Source organism: Rhinoderma darwinii, chromosome 3, assembly GCF_050947455.1.
Source record: "Rhinoderma darwinii isolate aRhiDar2 chromosome 3, aRhiDar2.hap1, whole genome shotgun sequence".
Lineage (NCBI taxonomy): Eukaryota > Metazoa > Chordata > Amphibia > Anura > Rhinodermatidae > Rhinoderma > Rhinoderma darwinii.
The window spans coordinates 116,878,192-116,898,397 of NC_134689.1; the positions used below are offsets into that span (position 1 = coordinate 116,878,192).

A 20,206-nucleotide genomic window follows, 5' to 3' on the forward strand; every position below is an offset into this window, starting at 1 on the left:
CCGCTACCTTTCATGACAAACCCTCTCTCTCCTCGGTCGGTGGTCCGAACGGTGGACCCCCTAGGACGCAACTGAACTGGCGGGCTGACGCTATGAGTTACACGAAGTCCAGCTAATAGTCCGACAAAGTCCCGTCAACCCGACCGTTCCTTCTGTCTGCTCCCGCTCCAACAAGCTTCATAAATAACAGTTCGATGCAAGGTTACATGCGGTGCTCATAAATAACAGTTCCATGCAGTGTTACATGCGGTGCTCATAAATAACAGTTCCATGCAGTGTTACATGCGGTGCTCATAAATAACAGTTCCATGCAGTGTTACATGCGGTGCTCATAAATAACAGTTCCATGCAGTGTTACATGCGGTGCTCATAAATAACAGTTCCATGCAGTGTTACATGCGGTGCTCATAAATAACAGTTCCATGCAGGGTTACTAGGCTTAATTCAGGCTCCAACAGCCGAAGTTAGTGTAAGGATAGTCTTTCAAGTACTTGGTAACCGGGGTAGGCGCGGACCGTACTACGCGTGGAGCGTCAGGTAGTACTGCGGCTATGGGACTTTGCCTGGGGAGGTCTGAGGGTCCTAATGGTTACGTGTGTGTGTGTGTGGCTGGTACCTGTAGTGGATGCTGAGGCTCCACTCCACTCTCCTGCTCAGGCAGTTCTTCCTTAGGTGCACTCCTGCCAGTCCGGTCCTCTGTAGGGAGGCACGTTCCTCCTCCCAATCTCCTCCTGCTGACACACCGCGGATCCTCTTTTCTGCAGCTGTAATTCCAGCAGCCTCTGCCGCCTCTCCTCTTCTCTCCCTAAGACTCGGCTCCTCTCTGCCCCTTTCTCCTGTTCTCTTCCTCGCTCTGGTTTCTTCTTCACCCACACTCTCTCTCTCTCCTCCTTCCTGCCTTTCGCGCCACACACCGCTCCGCCCCTCTTCCTTCCCGCGCTCCCCCTCCTCTCACTTGTCCCGCCGCGCGAGAGTCCGCCCTCCTCCTTCGGCGCAGGCGTCATGGCTGGCGGCAGGGCGGCCGTTGCCATGACGCCCGAGACGCTCCTTCGTCCGGAGCAGCGGCCGCTTCAGCCACCCGACAACTTGGCCCTCACTGTCCTCCGGAGAAAGGTAAGCAGGGACGCACCCTTACACTTCCCCCCTTGTTAACAAGTGCAGTCCTCTGCACTAAACTTCATAGTCTTGTAAATAGGCCGGTTGTCGGTTGCGAGTGCACCTCTGTGTATAACACGGTACACGATTCAATTCCGTTGCAGGTGTCTCCACACACTCCGTTTGGTTCTCCGTCCTGGTCGGTCGTGACTCCCAGGAAACACTAGGGTCGTCTGATGGAACCAGCAACCACCTATCCCCGTCAATATTTGTCGGTGAAGCACTCTGCGGTTCTTTTTGACTTGATGTCGTGACTGGTTCTGGTGTCAGAAAGGTACATGGCCGCAACAGGTTGCGGTGCAGCCTTCTACTCGGTCCCTGGTCACCTTCTGGTCTCACTTCATACACAGGAAGCCCGGGGTCGACGCGGTTTACCACCACATATGGTTTCCTCTCCCATCGGGGCTCCAGCTTACGGCCACGTACTGCCCTGCGATTTCGCACCAGCACCCGATCTCCCGTATGAAATGCTTGCTGTCGTTCTTCTACTAAGGGTAGGCTCTCGGTGGGCCGAACTCTCGCCATTTCGTCCTTTGCCGCGTTCAACCGCCGTTGATGTTCCTGGATCCATTGTGACGGGGATCGATCGCCCCCCACCTCTGGCGTTTCTAACAGAAGATCCAACGGAACTCGGCTTGGTCGGCCGAACATCAATTGATATGGGGTATACCCGGTAGCTCGATGCACAGTGTTGTTATAGGCCCATACCAGGTCGTCCACATACTCGGGCCACCGTTCTTGTCATTCGATGGTTTTCAATAGGCCGAGTAAGGTGCGATTGAATCGTTCACAAGCCCCATTCCCTTGGGGGTGATAGGGGGTCGTCCTGGATTTCCGCATTCCGTTTAAGATACACAGCTCTTGGAAGAGATCCGACTCAAAATGCGGTCCTTGATCCGACAAGATGCGTCTGGGGCACCCGTACGGACGGATGACATGCTTCCACAATGCAGCCGCGGTATTTGTCGCCGTCTGGTCCCTTGTAGGAATTACCACGGCAAATTTCGAAAAATGGTCCAAGCATACTAACGCATATCGGTGCCCCGATGTGACTTCTTGGACTGTTAAGAAGTCTACCGCCAGTAGTTCGAGTGGTTCACCCGTCACGATGGTCATGGGCCTCTCTGCCTGTTCTGTCGCCTTGTGTAAGACACACTCTGGGCATTCCTGGTAGACACCCCTCATTATTTCTTCCAGGTTTGAAGCATAGAAGTGATTCCTGATGTTCTGTACAGTCTTTTCCACTGCAAAATGACCTCGGTTCTCGTGCATCCACTTGCACACGGGCTTGACGTCAGCGATGGGCAAGACCAACTGCCATATATCGCGAGATTCCCGTGGGGCCCACACTCTTCTGTATAATACTCCATGACGGTGTTCTAGTCGTTACCAACTGCTGAACCAAGGCTCTAGCTGGTGTTGACAACCTGTTTCGCTCCGCTGCCGTGGGTCTTTCCTTTCGCCGCACCCACTTATCGATGGCTTGGATGTCTTGGTCTTGCTGCTGCCGCTTCTTCCACTCAGCCCTATCATACATTTCAGTAAGATCCTTGACTCCTTGTATTGCGGTCACTACTGCTGTTGTGGCATCGGGGGATGAACCACACGCAGTGGGGGTATCTCTATTTCTTCTTGCTCCTCGTCCACATCTCCGACCGGGGTCTCACGCGGCTGTCGGGAGAGTGCATCGGCGTTGGTATGGTTCTTACCGGGCTTGTAGCGGATGGTATAGTTGAATCGAGCCAGTCGGGCTATCCAGCGTTGTTCCATCGCCCCCAATTTTGCTGTTCCCAGGTACGCCAGGGGATTGTTATCCGTGTAAATTTCCACTCGACTCCCGACCAGGTATTCGGCAAACCGTTCGGTAACAGCCCACACGATGGCCAATAACTCGAGCCTGAACGAGCTATAATTGGTTGGATTGCGTTCTGACGGTCGCAGACTACGACTACCATAGGCGATGACGCGTTCCACGTCCCCTTGCTGCTGGGCCAGTACCGCTCCCAGTCCCTTCAGGCTGGTGTCAGTGTACAGCCGGAATGGCTGGGCGAAGTCTGCGAAAGCGAGTATGGGTGCGGTCACTAGTCGTGCCTTCAATGCTTCAAATGCCGCTTGTTGTGGCTCCCGCCATTGTTCCACTACACTGTGGCTTCGGCTCCCCTTCTTTTGGGTGGGTTGTCCACAGAGGAGCTGATTCAGAGGACTTGCAGTTTTGGAAAAGTCTCGGATGTACCTCCGATAGTACCCGACCAACCCGAGGTAGGCTTGTACTTCCGTGGTGTTCTGCGGAGTGGCCCACTCCTGTATGGCTTTTATCTTATCTGGGTCGGGTGCAATTCCTGTTGCATTCACGACATGGCCCAAGTATTTGATCTGCTGGCGGCCCAGTCGGCATTTGCTTGGTTTTAGTTTGAGTCCATACCTTCCCAATCGTTCCAACACGATCTGTAGATGCTGGAGATGTTCTGGGAAGGTCTTTGAAAAAATGACAATATCGTCCAAATAGATCAAGACCGACTCATAATTTAGATCCCCCAGACAATGCTCCATTAGCCGTTGGAAAGTACTGGGCGCATTGGTGAGCCCGAACGGCATCCGGTTGAATTCGAACAAGCCTGAGGGAGTAATGAATGCCGTCTTCTCCTTATCCGCTTCTTTCATGGGTACCTGCCATTACCCACTTGCTAAATCGAGTGTTGTGTAATACCGAGCCTCCTGCATGGCGGTTAATGATTCTTCCACTCGGGGCAGTGGATAGGCATCCCTATGCGTACAGGCGTTCAACTTGCGGTAATCCACACAGAACCGGAGCGATCCATCCTTCTTCCTTACCAGCACAATCGGGGCGGCCCATGGGCTCTGACTCTCACGAATCACCTGTCCGTCTAACATCTTCTGGAGGAGCTCTTTGACCTCTCGGTACAGCGCGGGAGGTATATTGCGATATCGCTCTCTGATGGGCGGTGCCGCCCCCGTGTGAATTCCATGTTCAATGGTAGTGGTGCATCCAAAGTCCTCTTCGTGCTGAGCGAAAACCCAGCCGAAGCGTTGCAGAAGCGTCCTCAGTTGCTCCTCTGACTTGATATCCGGGGCTATTCCGTCCAGCTCGAGTTGGCGCCTCAGTCTATCGGTCTGTTCGTTCACGTCGGTCTCACTCCCTTCATCTCTTGATGATGGCTCTTTTAACGTTTCGGCCACGGCTGGGTCCGTCACGTCCTCGGGCCTCACCATCTCAACGCTGGCTAGTACCGTGACGGCCGGTATCTCGATCACCCCTTGGGTCGGATTCAACACCCTGACGGTCGCCATTCCTTTGGTTATCCGACACGCCGTTCTTCCTATCACACAGGGTGGCGTACTCTTGAGACTTCGCATGGGTTCCACCACGACCATGGCATCCTTTAAGCGGTGATGAGTCCCTACGGAGAGAGGAATGGTGACTTCCTGTAGAGGTGGGACATGCAGCACCGCTTTACCTGGGGCCCTCACCGACCCCACTCGCCCCTGTAGTGTCTTCAAGTCAGCCTGTCGTTGACAGATTTGGTGCACCTGAAACAAAGCTTGCCGGGTGGTCGGGTTGGTTGCCAGCTCCTCCCACCGGGCACCGCTCGTCTCGTTAAACATCATACCATGTATTTCCTGCAACACATTCATGCCAATAATAACAGGTATACCTGGCCTTGCACAATTATGTACTACCACAATACCAGCACGGGGAAAATTACGGTTAAATACTTCTACTTCTAACCACATAACACCGGCAATGGGAATTGGCAGGCTATTAGCCGCCGTAAGTTCAATCCAAGGGGCTTTTAGAGTCTGGTCACCTTGGAACTGTTCATGGAACAACTGATAAGTCATGGTGGTTACTTCCGACCCAGTGTCAATAAGGCAAGGAACGTTAACCCCCCCGATCTTGGCTGTCACTACGGGGCATTTTCCTGTCAAAAGTTCCACCCTTCCTTTTGGGCCCGTCGATGGAATGCCCGCGGCTTGGCCCTCAGCGGCGGGGTACCTTAGTTTAAAGGTGGCTGCTCTCGCCTTGGATAGCGTCTCATCCTGCACTCTCTGGCGAAATGACCCGGCTGGTCACACTGCCAACAGCGTCGAGACCCTCCTTGGGTCGATCGGGGCGGACGAGGAAGATGTTCCGGTCGATCGGCCATTACTCTTAGTTGAGCAACATCGGTCTTCAATTCCCGAATAGCCTCCTTGACATCCCGGGTGAATTCTGTGAACACCGCTTCTGGCCGTCCGGTCTCTCTTGAAGAGGGTTCGGGTGTACCCACGTTTTGCAGGGCCATACTCGCCTCTCCCAGCTCTTCTCGGTGAACTTCGAGTGCTTCTCGTAACACCTCACTCATCGTGGCGGCGGGGTTGACCCGGACGAGGTCCCTCGCGGCGCCTGTATCCGGACCGGCTGTCTAGCCCGCATACAAACTGGTCTCGCACTATTCGGTCCGGCTTCGTAAAGGCCGCGCACCCCGCGGGATCCTTCCGTACTAGTCGACTCCACATTCCTTGTAATCCTACTGCGAATTGCTGGAGCGATTCCCTGTTCCTCTGTACCCTAGTATAAAATTTCTTCCGGAGGTCGGCGGCTGAAGCGATATCTCCATATAGAGACTCTAATCGGCTGATGATTGCTTCTAGCGTGTCGCGGTGTTCTAGCGGTAAAACCAGGACAGCCTGTCTCGCGTCCCCTTTGAGTGAGTTGAAGGCCAGGTCAGCTTGGTGGGTCACCGATACTTGGAATAATCGGGCCGCGGTGCGAACTCGTTCCGTCCAGTCCGCGATCGAAACACTCTTCCCGTCAAACTTGGGGATGTTCATTAAGGCGGCCCCCATGGGTATCAAGACGGTTGGGGTCGGCGGTAAGGTCCCGCTGCTGGATGGTTCCATCGCGGCGAGGTTCCGGATCCTGCCGACTACGCCAATTTATGTAGGAGGAACTACCACGGTTGGTACACAATGAACAAGACACACTTTCTGGTTTAGCAACTTCTTTACTGCGGAGAGCAATTAACTATAACTTCTTCTCTATGGAGCAGACAGGAAGCCTGAGGTTGAGGACTTCGATCCCGCTGGAAGTCCCCCGGAGAGAGGTTGTGCCTGACCCCACGTTGCCGGCTTGGCTAAGGAAACGCCGCTGTCAGTCACGGCGGGAGCTACCCGCTACTGACAGCCTACCCTAGGGTAAGAGTCACACTCTCGGCCCACGGGTCGCGTCGTGGGAACCAGCGACTAACGTACCTACTAGCACCGTCACTGGTCCTTGCGGAGCTATCTGCTACCTTTCATGACAAACCCTCTCTCTCCTCAGTCGGTGGTCCGAACGGTGGACCCCCTAGGACGCAACTGAACTGGTGGGCTGACGCTATGAGTTACACGAAGTCCAGCTAATAGTCCGACAAAGTCCCGTCAACCCGACCGTTCCTTCTGTCTGCTCCCGCTCCAACAAGCTTCATAAATAACAGTTCGATGCAAGGTTACATGCGGTGCTCATAAATAACAGTTCCATGCAGTGTTACATGCGGTGCTCATAAATAACAGTTCCATGCAGTGTTACATGCGGTGCTCATAAATAACAGTTCCATGCAGTGTTACATGCGGTGCTCATAAATAACAGTTCCATGCAGGGTTACTAGGCCTAATTCAGGCTCCAACAGCCGAAGTTAGTGTAAGGATAGTCTTTCAAGTACTTGGTAACCGGGGTAGGCGCGGACCGTACTACGCGTGGAGCGTCAGGTAGTACTGCGGCTATGGGACTTTGCCTGGGGAGGTCTGAGGGTCCTAATGGTTACGTGTGTGTGTGTGTGTGGCTGGTACCTGTAGTGGATGCTGAGGCTCCACTCCACTCTCCTGCTCAGGCAGTTCTTCCTTAGGTGCACTCCTGCCAGTCCGGTCCTCTGTAGGGAGGCACGTTCCTCCTCCCAATCTCCTCCTGCTGACACACCGCGGATCCTCTTTTCTGCAGCTGTAATTCCAGCAGCCTCTGCCGCCTCTCCTCTTCTCTCCCTAAGACTCGGCTCCTCTCTGCCCCTTTCTCCTGTTCTCTTCCTCGCTCTGGTTTCTTCTTCACCCACACTCTCTCTCTCCTCCTTCCTGCCTTTCGCGCCACACACCGCTCCGCCCCTCTTCCTTCCCGCGCTCCCCCTCCTCTCACTTGTCCCGCCGCGCGAGAGTCCGCCCTCCTCCTTCTTCGGCGCAGGTGTCATGGCTGGCGGCAGGGCGGCCGTTGCCATGACGCCCGAGACGCTCCTTCGTCCGGAGCTGCGGCCGCTTCAGCCGCCCGACAACTTGGTCCTCACTGTCCTCCGGAGAGAGGTAAGCAGGGACGCACCCTTACACACCTTTGGAAGTACTCCTTCAATGTTTTACTGGTTATATAGAAGGCATTATGATATCAAATTGCCTTTTTATGTTTTATTCTGTTCTGCTGTTATATGTGTAGCGTCCATGGCTGCGGACCATTGAGATTACTTACCACCCCGACGGCCGCAGCCATCAATCAATGAGCGCTAGGCCGCATCTCCTCCTGAGGAGACGCCAGGGCTCACTTCCGCTCCGTTCGGCTGTGTCCTGTGTCCTGCACATGAAAATAATTACCAATTAACCCATGACCACCCTGGACTATAAGAAGGGCCCTGCTCCTTCACTCATTGCCTGAGCATTGTTGTGTTTACCCATGTTATTCTTGCAAATGGTCCCTTAGTGTTATCCTGTTCCCAGTGTTCCCGTACCTGCTACCTGTATCCTGTGCTACCGTTGTTCCTGTGCCTTTGAAGTTGGAGTCGTGTTGTGCCTCTGGCCACATCTACTGTGTTACACCATGCCTGGTGTCATCTGCCATGCTTTGCATCATCTGCCGTCTGAAGTACCATCTGTGCCTAGCCACTGCGACTGTCTGGGCTATTCAGATACCCTTGTGCTGGACTTTGTATTATTGGGTACTCTGTTTGACCAGCTGCCTCACCGCTACGGCGGTGTGGCCTAGTGGGTCCACATACCCACAGAACGAGACAGTACGCTCAGGCCATGGACCCCGCTGGTCAAGAGCTTGACGACGTCACAAGCCATGCAAGAGGATCTGCGAGACCTCCGGTCACGACAGGATTAACTAGCCCTGGCAGTGAACGCCATTGCACATCGGCTGGATACGCAAGCTTCAGTCTCCACAGCTGCTATTCCTCCTGCTACACCTGCTGTCAGCACCTGTACTGATCCCAGATTCACGCTGCCACTACCACCTCATTACGATGGAGATGCGAGTACCTGCAGGGGATTCCTGAACCAGTGCCAGATCCACTTCACGTTACATGCCAGAGCGTTACCTTATGATGGCGCAAGGATCGCTTTCATCATGTCTCTCCTTACTGGCAAGGCCCTAGCTTGAGCGAATCCTATCAGGGAACGTCAGGGACCAGAGACCCGTGACTTCCAGGGGTTCCTACGGACATTTCACACAGTTTGAGGAGCCTGGACGATTCTCGTCAGCAGCTGCCTCCTTGCTGACTCTTCGCCAGACAGACATCTCCGTTGGTGAGTACACCATTCAGTTCCGCACCCTGGCGGGAGAGCTGTCCTGGAACAACGAGGCCTTGGTAGCAACATTCTGGCATGGACTGTCTTCCAAAATCAAAGATGAACTTACCGCTCGTGATCTGCCATCTACCCTGGATGAACTCGTTCTGCTTGCCACCCAGGTCGAGATGAGGCTCAGGGAACGATCCCAAGAGGTTCGCTGGGAGAGAGAGTTCCCTAAACTGGCCTCCACTGTCCAGCAATCTCTGGCCCCGAGAAGCAGGGGGGGGGGGGTAAGAGGGGGCATACTGTAGCGCCTAGGCCACGGACCGTCGGGATTATTCACCCCCCGACGGCCGCAGCCATGGATCAGTGAGCGCTGGTCCGCATCTCCTCCCCAGGAGACGCCAGCGCTCATTTCCACTCCGTTCGGCTATGTCCCGTAGGGTACACCCGCAGGCTCGTGCCCGGCCTTAAAGGGCCAGCGCACGCACATGAAAATAATTACCAATTAACCCATGACCACCCTGGACTATAACAAGGGCCCTGCTCCTTCACTCATTGCCTGAGCATTATTGTGTTTACCTGTGTTAGTCTTGCAAATGGCCCCTTAGTGTTATCCTGTTCCCCGTGTTCCCATACCTGCTACCTGTATCCTGTATCCTGTGCTACCGTTGTTCCTGTGCCTTTGAAGTTGGAGTCGTGTTGTGCCTCTGGTCTCGCCTGCTGTGTTACACCACGCCTTGTGTCATCTACCATGCTTTGCATCATCGGCCATCTGAAGTACCATCTATGCCTAGCCACTGCGACTAACTTGACTATTCAGGTACCCTTGTGCTGGACTTTGTATTATTGGGTACTCTGTTGTTTGGAGACCTGCCTCCCCGCTACGGCGGTGCGGCCTAGTGGGTCCACATACCCACAGATCGTGACAATATGTACGTAACATATATGTGTAATGTGTATCACTTATACTTACAAGACCATTTTCTGCGACATATGTGGGAAGTTTGCTAGCCAAGGCCCAATGATCCGCAGGTGGATTCCTGTTAAAGACATGATGATCATTATCATTCTTATTTTTTGTAACTCAAACACGGGATGCAGCAGCATTTCTAGTAACTGAAGGAAAATGACATGTCATGAAACAAAAGCCATAAAATGAGTGGTACTGTAATGCAGATTCTATAGTAACATTACAGCTGCAAATAAAAACAAACAGTAATCTATTTTAATATAAAAATTATTCAATGTTAAACCTTAGTATTGTCTTTCATCCCTACTATTGCAAATAATAAAACTGTGATGAATCAGCTCAATTCTTGATGTTTCTCGTATTTACATGAACAGTGCTACCAAGTCAAATTCCACTCCTAGTAACCATAAGAATAATCTGGGGGGTAATACCCAGGTTCAAGTGAGCTGCAGGGTATTCTTGATGTGATGACAGCGATCAAACTAGACATAAATTAAATGATGATCCTTTCACTCCAGATTGCGCTCCGATCACCTGAACCTAGCCTCCGGAGGACAGGCAGCAGCTCTCTTCTATGTGCACAACATTGCTGTGTCTAGTGCTGTGTCTATTACATTAATTTACTTGGAGAGAAGCCACACAAGGGTCACTGGTTTTCTCTACTAGTGGTCCTTACGGTGCCTCACCGTGAAAGCTAGCCTCTTTTCTTTCTTTTTTGCAACCATATGAAAAGTTTTCCGCCAGAATGCCTGTTTGTCCCTCTGTAATTTTCAGCTTTTAATTGTCGTGTCTATATTTTTGTGCCCATCTGTCTTGTTGCTGATCTTCTAGCTCTTATCTCATAAAACTTTTACAATTATAACTATCCTTTCTCATGGGCTAGGTCTTCCCTTAATATATCAAAAATAAAATAGCTTCAGTCTGTTCATATACACTTCATGGCTATGATCCGATTTTCATCCATTGTACTCTCAAATATCTTTACCAGAACCAGGCATCAATACTTCTGCCCCATGCCTTCATTTTCTAGTGGTCTTTCCTAAATATTGCTCCATATAAAAACATTCTAATCTTTGTTATTTAATATATTTTCTTCATCATACATCCGTATATTGCCAAATTACCATCTATGTTGTGTTCTGGACTCCAGTTGATGATTGTGTGGGCATAGCTGCAGTACCTGTGAGATCAATAGGACAAGCACGTAGGTCTGGATGTGGAGGATACCTCTGGCTAATGAGGTACATATCTGTCCAATATGGATAGGGGTTAAAGGCTATATACACCTGCGTGCTGTTTTTTTGTTTGTTTATAATAGAAATGTATATTAATGTGTTTGGTGCAACATTCTAATTACTTTTTATTAAAAATTATTTTTACTTTTTGAGATACAGCTGATCTGTATCCTGTATACAGAGCAGCTGTATCTAGTTCTGAAACCTGTCAGGTCAGCGGGACTGACGAGTTCAGTGTCAGCGGGTCCTGCGTGTATTTGACACGCAGGATCGAGCTGTTATCAATCACATCTAGGTTCATAACTTAGATGTGATCGATAACAGGTGGATCCTGTTTGTCTCCGACCCGCTGTCACTGAACCCGTCAGTCCCGCTGACCGGACGGATACAGGTTACAAAGCAGCTGTATCTCAAGAAGTATAAATTATTTTTAGTAAAAAGTAATTCGAAAGTTATATTAAGCACTCTGATACATATTTTTATTTAAAAAAAACAAAAAAAAAACAACCTTTTTCAAAGGGGTATATAGCCTTTAACCTTCATACAATGGGTCTTCTCCAAGTCCACATATCACAGTCTGCCATGGTTGTTAATAATTGTTCCACATATTTCACATTCTCTACCTTCTCCCTTGAGTCCTACTTCTATCATAGCATAGCGGTTCAATAAATATGGTATTACTATGCAGTATCGACTAATTCATTTGCGTATAATTAGGGGAAACAGTAAACATATAAATTAATAAAACAAATAAAACAAACATTTACTGGCAATGAGACAAAAGAAGAGAGCTGTACCCTAGAGCTTACAATTTAGGCAAGAATGGAAGAGATCCAAAGGAAAGGGTTAATTTGTCTAAAGGACCTGCCACCTGTGTATAAAATATGGGGACGGGGTACTGACATACAGAATTCTTTCTTGCATTCTTTGCCTTTTCTAAATGATCCAGCAGACATGAGTAGTAATATTTTTAAATTATAATATTAATACTTAATGGATGCAATTGTTTATCGACTTGTCAAGCGAAATAAATTGCTGCACCATAAAAACATTTTAGTCATTATAAAATTGAATAATGCCGTTTATGCTAATCTCATTAAAACTTACGGAATAACTTTAATCTCTTCCTTTCCATGCATTATATAGTCGATCACTTTATAAAATGATATTTCCTGGAAAAAAAGAAAGCAAATGATTTTAATTTTGATGAAGAATGAAAAACACTTAATAGTAATAGTAATCTTCCAAATAACATTTTTGGCTGAAATAGCTACTGGACAGAGAGAAACAAATAACTGCTGACTGAAAAATTAAAGATTATCTCTAAATTAAAATGAAACATTTTGATAATTTAATACATTATCCTCAGGATAAGTTCACCAGCGGCAGATTTATTGCAGACATTTTTGGGACTATCCCATTCATTTGAATGGGGTTTGCAGAAATATATAAACGTGCTGAAGAAATAACTATTCAGATGAATGGAACGGATAATCAGTCACAAAAATTTCTGCAACAAATCTGCTGAGTGGGAATATACCGTAATATTCGAATACTTTTGCATTCAAGTACATACGAGGCCAGTAGTAGAATTGTGTTATGTGCTGTACATAGGTTCTTAGTGTATTTGATATAGTGACCTATGCACACTGATAAGATCAATAAAATTTTCAGAAGCAGATTCTGCACTAGAAGGATTGTCCTCAACTAGTGGTAATTTACTATGATGCTCTTCTTTACTAGATCTTATGACTACTTTGTGTACCCATGCCTTCCCCTATAGCCTGACTCACTATTGAATTGTGTCCCTTCCTAGTCGCCTATTTTAGATTCCAGTTCATGGATTTACTCACTGACAGTAAAGGAATTGTCTCATTAAGGGAACCCCTTTCCATATGTCCCATTAGGGCATATGGACGTCATAGAGGTGGTCCTGCTCTGGTCGACTTAGCCAGTCCATGTATTACATTGATGCCAATTTATTTGATTTGTAGCCATGTAATAATACATTTTCCTATGAAGCCACCTGCAGGAGGAATATATGGCTGGCCACAATGTTCACCTGCGATAACAGCTTTTCGAAAGGGGTTTCAGGAGCCGGACCCACAGCAATCATCTTATTGCCAGGCCGGCTTCATTTTATTTAATCAGGTTGTCTAATACAATCCTTTTCAGGTGTCTATGAGATGCCACGTCATAGCTGAATTAAGAGGCTAAACACAACCCATTAAACAGGCCCTAAAGTGTCTAAGAGGAGGTGGTAGGGCAAACTGATGCGTATATAACCTTTGACTCTTTTGAAACAGGAGCCGTGGCAAAATACTGCAAGATCCTTTTGGTACAGTCTAATGGCCAAAACTGGTCACAGGGCGGGTGACCACTTATTTCCATATATGGTACCCTATATCGCAGTCTCCAGAGCAGCACTCTGAGGTGGTTATTACAAGCAAACTATTTCAGCATTAATAATGCATCTTATAAGTACCCTAATATAAAACAGTCGCCCTAGTTAATCTACTTGTAACGTCTATGGCCGCGGCCCGTTGTTCTGACTTACCCCTTGACGGCCGCGGCCATGGACATGTGAGTTCCCTGCAGCATCGTCCTCCTGTGAGGCTCCGGCACTCACTTCCTGGTATCGAGACTGTCTCCGGAGGACGCGCGTGCCCGCGCGTGCACGGTCTTAAAGGGCCAGTGCGCGCAAAATTGCAGGAAGCCTGCATCAAGCCCAGAATGCTACTGGACTATAAAAAGGGCTCTGCCCTCTTGTTCTTTGCCTGAGCGTTGTTCGTTACCCAAAGTTTGTCTTGCAAATGGTCTCCTAGTGTCTTCCAGTTCCCAAGTGTATTCCTGTATCCTGTATCCCGTGCTGTCCTGGTCAAGTGCCGTGCTGAAGCTGTTGTCGTGTTCTGCTGCTCCATGCCTGACGCCTGGTCCCAACCGAGCCTGCATTGCTACTGTCCGAGTTGCCACAGGTACCCTTTCTGGACTACAGACTCTGTATTATACCTGTTTGACCAGCTGCCATCCCGTACTATACCTGTTTGACCAGCTGCCATCCCGCTACGCGGTACGGCCCAGTGGGTCCACACCCCACATCGTGACACTACTACTCCCTATGTCATTGTCCAAATGTTTTCAGACTTCTCATTCTGTAGATGTAACACGTGTTAGTTAATTTAGGACTGGCTCAATTAAGAATATATCATTATCATATTCAGTATTTTTGAGGTTTAGAACTACAACAGGGTAGGACAGCAGTGGAAGTCGGGACAAAAGCATTTATAATAAAGAAGCACAAAATTGAAATCTGGGTCTGATGCCGTACTCTCCCATCCGGGGTCTTTGGTCCACAATATGGGGGCACTTCACCCATTAGCACTGGCCACTGATCGAAAAATTCCTGCAAAAAAACACTGTATCAGCAACATGGTAAAGGTCAGAGGCAAAAACTAACATCATTCTACATGTTGATAGTTTATATGTCAGACATTTACATACAGAAGTTCCTTTGATTTGTGATAATATGCTGAGTACTGTATTCGCGCATGAATAAGAAGACAGTGGCTGCTTTCCATGGTACCTAATTCATTTATAGGATTTTACATTCTAATAATAGATTTTATTATACTATTATATATCATTTATATCATTTTTGTAATATCATTTTACAATAAAAATTTTCATTTCCACAAAAAAATGGTTTATTTGTTTATCTTCAACAAACAATAAAACAATTTAAATAATTTATCAAACCAGAAATCCACAGATATGTATGTATTTTCCTTCTGTAGAAAATGTTAGTACACCTAATACAAACTTTTCATGGGATGACCTTACTTATGTACATGACTGAATCTTGAGGGAAGTGACAACCTATATGTGTGATAATGTTAGCGAGGATAGACAGCATGTGCAAAGTATTTAACTCTGCATATTACTATTTTAAGTGATCCTGTTTTATCATTTTCCATCTAGCTTCTTTATTTGTTTTAAAATATATAAGGGTAGGAAATCTTTTGCGCTGTTGCAGAGCTCAAAATCTCTTGCTTCCCTTCACACTGTCATTTTGCAGCCACCACTAGGGGGAGCTTACAAAAGATGGATTTATTATTGAGGTCGATAGGAGCTTTATATATCTGTCTTCAATAAGCTCCCCCTAGCAGCCAGCCAGAATTTTATTATTTAAGGTCCCATACACACGACCGTAGATTTAGTCCGTAATTACTGACCATAATTACGGTCCGTCGTAGAAACCTTTCGGAAAAAAATAGAACATGTCCTATTTTTTTATTTTACGGACCGTGTTCCCATACTTTATAGTGGGAGCACGGTCCGCAAATGCGGATGACTGTCCGCAGCCATGCGTGCCCGTAATCACGGACCGTGATTATGGGCACGGTCACGTGTATGAGGCCTAACTTTATGGCTGTGTGGAGGGGATGTGTATGCAAGGTATTTTTAACTCTATATCAGAAAAACTGAGCTCTGACACCTAGAGTTTTGGAAATAAACAAAACTATGGGTACATTTGGCCTCATTTAGCAAAACGGTAAAACTGTATTTTTTATCCATAGTAACCAATCAGAGCTCAGCTTTTATTTCTTAAATGGCTCTGGAAAAATGAAAGCCAATCTTTGGTTGGTTGATATGGGCAACAAAGACAGTTTAACTGTTTGTTTTGATCAATAAGGTTCTAAATATTGATTGAACAATTTGTAAATAATATCATATTAAAATGTTATGAGGCTAAAATCATAATCTCTATGTGTATAGCGACTAAAAACCATGCATAAACACCTGACAAAGGAATTACTGGATAAAAATATAAAAATTGTACAAGAAGCTTAGATAATAAATATTCACAATTGTTTATCAGTCAAAAACACCTTTGTCTTTGTCATATCAAGAAGCCCTACGGAGTATCTATCACAGTTAAGGAAGGCGCGGACTGTATAAAGGGCTTTGTGAAACTGTCTCTCAATGTCTGTAAGCTCTTCAAAGACTTTGTTGGCTGACCACAACAATATCTACAGAAAAAAGAAAAAAGAATGGGAAAAGCATTAAAATTAAATTTATTTTTTTTAAAAGATTCACTGTAATATATATGGCAACACAATTGTGGTCCCCATTCACCAAACTCTACCCAAAACTACATTTGAAGTAGAAAGCTATGAAGAAAACTTCCCTTGCAAATGAGTTCAGCATCTAAAACTCTTGGTGCCCAGTTGTTATCGTTGACACATTGTGTAGTGGATAGTGAAGGAGAAATGTGGTATTACATGGCACGCATTTCAAATGCTGGACCAAGTCTGCCAGAGCAAGAACTGCTCATTTTTATTAGAGGGAACTCCCTGTGCGATCTCCATATGTCCATATAAGGCATGTAGACAGTGGATGTCATTGCGAGACAACCCCCTCCTGCCCGACATCGTACTGTTCCATTGTGGTGAGCAGGTGGTTCCCATGAACCTCCATAATAGTATGTCGCAGTGATAAGGGGGGCACAGCAGCTGTGATTGTGCCATCACTTATGGGTGCTGGCTGTATTATACAGCTGACACCCTACTCTAATCATCGGCCATTTAACCGTTGACCATTTAACCCATTAGATGCCACGGTCAATAGTGACAGCGGCACCTAAGTCTTACATGGGCTGGCCTGGCAGGCCACCAGGTCTGCCATGTACGACAGCCTAATAAACTATACCTAAGGCAGGGCCTAATAGGTTGCCTGTCATTGTAGCACTGACAGACATAATACATTGCAATCCAGAAGTATTTTAATGCATTAGAGAAGTGATCTAGAGATCGGATGTTTAGTTCGTAGCAGATTAAAATAAAAGTTCAACAAAGTTTATAGAAAAGTTTAAAAAAAGAAAAAGCAAAAAACAAATTTTTTTCTTGTTAATGTAAAAACTACACATAATTAGTATCGCCGCATCCATAATGACCCGTAGAATTCTAAACTAAAGAACAATAGCAGATTTGTTGTTTTTTGGTCATGTCGCCTCACAAAAAAGTAATAACAAGTAGTCAAAAACTCCAAATGGTATTTCAATCAATTGAAACTACAAATTGTCCTGCAAAAAAAAAGCTCTCGTAAAGCTCTGTAAAAAAAAAAAGAAGCTAAAAAGTGTTTTTATTGTGCAAAAGTAGTAAAGCATAAATGTATTATCGCCGTGATCCTAACAAGCCACAGAAAAAAGTTAACTTGTGCCGCACGGTGAACACCATAAAAATAAAACGGAATGAACAATTGCGAAATTGCCGTTTTTTTCCATTATCCCCCAAAATTAATGTTCAATACATTATGTGTGCCCCAAAATTGTGCCATTAAAAAATACAACGAGACAGCTTGCTGATCGGCGCTCGTTTGCTTCTTTCACAAGAAGCAATGCTTGGTTATGTATGGGAACGAGCGAACATTACTATGATTGCTCCTTCTAATGCATTTCCATCATATCGGCAGTACAGGTGTCCTTAAAGTGGTACAGTATTTCCATCTCAGATATTTATGCATATGCAAAGGATATTCCATAAATGTCCAATAGATGCGGGTACCACCGATGTGGGTACCACCGATGCAGGTACCACCTCTGTAGCACCTACAGTATCTCTAAAACGGGACCTCTGAAGCCCCAAAACCCCCCTTATTCCCCTACTAACCTCCGGCTCTTGCTGTGCTCCAGACACTGACTTGCTGATCTCCGCTGTTTCTGTAATTCCTATAGAAATGAACGGGAGTTACAGAAACAGTGTAGCTCAGCAAGCTCGGCTGTGTCCGTACTCCCAGCCACCTTGTAACTCAGCGGCTGGGGAGCAGCGACAGTGGAAGAAAGTATGAAGGGGTCAGCGGTCCCCTTTCTAGAGATAGGTGTGGGTCCCATGGTTGGGACCCGCATCTATCGAACATTTATGGCATATCCTGTGGATATGCCATAAATGTCCAAGATGGGAATACCCCTTTAAGCTTAAACAAGGCCGCATCTTCAATGGGGGTTAATGTTTTTTTTGAGCGTGTGTTCTAGTACATAGAGAATGTCATATGTATTACACTTAATGTACAGTATCCATTAATATTACATTAACGAAAATATTTCACCAACCTGGCCTCTTCTAGTTTCACAATTGTGAAGATAGGATAGATGATACACCTTGAGTATCAAATTGGCAAAATTGAGGTACTTAAGGAACACCTAAAAAGAAAAATATATGGTCATGTCAAGATGTACATGTCGAATCCTACCTTGGTGAAAATAATTATATTGATAGTATTTGTACACTGGTCTAAATGTGCTAGTTGATGGCCCCTGGGCCAAAAATAGGACTTCAAATATTTTTGTTGTCGCCCGCAAATAGTTATCCCATAAAGTTTAATGTGCACAGACATCCCACCTGTAGTTTGTATTTTTCTGCATTGTTATGTTATCCTGTAAGACAAGGTATAGAAAAGATATTTTTCACCCATGTAAAGCATTTGTTGGATGGAGCGTACCCATCATGTTATCGCCATAGTATTATGTCTTGCTCTGACAGGTGCACTGGCGTGGCCCAAAACAAAGATGGGTTGTCCCATTGCTCTAGCAACATCATGTCATACCAAAGATGTTGGACTAATGTAGCAAAGCCTGGCTTGCAGCGTTAAATTTTGAGACAGGAAGGATGCCTCTTAATTTGTCAAGACTGAACTGTTTTTTTCCTGCACTGTCATACAGTATGTTTTTTTGGTGGTTAACAATAAAGTACTCTTTATCCCAGTGGAACGGTGTATTGGTTACTGTATCTACACATGTTAGTTTACATCTGTAGTCTACAAGTTTAGTTATATAAACCCAGCCAGGCATGGGTCAAGCAACTTCAATAAGCAGGACGCCACAGGTGTGTAATTCAAGTTACACAACTCTTCACTGTTTGAGTCACACTCCAACAGAAATGAATGGGAGAACTGATCTATCTATCTATCTATCTATCTATCTATCTATCTATCTATCTATCTATCTATCTATCTATCTATCTATCTATCTATCTATCTATCTATCTATCTATCTATCTATCTATCTATCTATCTAATATCTATCTATCTATCTATCTATCTATCTATCTATCTATCTATCTATCTATCTATCTATCTATCTATCTATCTATCTATCTATCTATCTATCTAATATCTATCTATCTATCTATCTATCTATCTATCTATCTATCTATCTATCTATCTATCTATCTATCTATCTATCTATCTATCTATCTATCTATCTATCTATCTATCTATCTATCTATCTATCTATCTATCATCTATCTATCTATCATCTCTTCCAATATTAAACCACAAACCAAATAAAACGGGACTGTGGTAGTCTATGTATAATTGACAGTCCTTACCTCTTCATCTTTCCTGGTGAAATTGGTGCCATCATTTTTGTTCACAGCCATTATTACAGCCACTACATCTTTCCCGTTCATTACAGGGGCAGCCAATATGGTCTTTGTTGCATATTCTGTAAGGTTATCTACGAAACTGCAAAAGTGGGTGTCCTAAGGAAAAAGGTACATGTTGAGAAACATAAGATTTTTTTTCTCTTTTAATTTTGGATTTTCCAAACTATAGAAAAAAAGTTCTATTACACAGCGTAAAATAGGGAAATAGGAGATAGGGTAATGCCCCAATATTTAAAAAAAAGAAGCGATAGCTGTGGTGTTATAGGTAAGAGAATCAAAAGTAGGTTACTAGGAGGTAATTTCATAACTCCCTCTGACACAGAAGATACATCTGATTTGCATAGGAAATGCAGATCTTTGGCCATCAAAGGATGTCCACTGTCTGACAAATGTTTAATTGGCTCTTTCCTCACCAAGGTGCGAGATGTGCTGATTAAGGCTTTGTCACTAGGGCTGACCAAACATCCTGACCAAACATCTAAAGCTATGCAAATGGATGCCTGTGGTGTGTCTGTCTGTGGACCAGGAGAAACATGGGAGAATGGCATGGTGTTCAAAGAAAGTATGATACATCAAGGCAAACCCCGTCATAATTTATATTTGTAATGACCCACATAGCTAGTTATGATCAGGGAAAATAGCCCTCATATATATGTCAAATTCAGATCCCTACACTCAGAGGAACTACCTGGGATTGGCTATTGGCTAAAAACATGGGCCTATTATAGTGGTGTTTGATATGCCCTGGTTGGTAAATGTCTGCACAGGTGAATGCAGGTAATATTATATTTCTAGGGGATTCCTGCAAGGACACATGATCACTTTTATGTTTCTCTATAGAAATACAACTGTGTAATGGGAGGAGTACCCTTCAT

The 20,206-nt window shown here is 46.0% G+C and overlaps 1 protein-coding gene across 1 annotated transcript in view; it reads right to left on the reverse strand.

The window, feature by feature from the left end:
- Nucleotides 1-19,419, reverse strand: part of PDE6A (phosphodiesterase 6A) — a 58,513-nt gene extending 39,094 nt beyond the window's left edge. Inside the window, exons 1-6 of the mRNA XM_075860044.1 lie at nucleotides 19,275-19,419; nucleotides 17,999-18,088; nucleotides 15,780-15,920; nucleotides 14,219-14,293; nucleotides 11,998-12,062; nucleotides 9,659-9,725 (exon numbers count right to left, since the gene is read on the reverse strand). Of these exons, the coding sequence (XP_075716159.1) occupies nucleotides 9,659-9,725; nucleotides 11,998-12,062; nucleotides 14,219-14,293; nucleotides 15,780-15,920; nucleotides 17,999-18,088; nucleotides 19,275-19,355 (519 nt within the window). The 5' untranslated portion in view covers nucleotides 19,356-19,419. The remainder of the gene's footprint in view (nucleotides 1-9,658; nucleotides 9,726-11,997; nucleotides 12,063-14,218; nucleotides 14,294-15,779; nucleotides 15,921-17,998; nucleotides 18,089-19,274) is intronic.
- Between the last annotated feature and the right edge of the window lie 787 nt (nucleotides 19,420-20,206).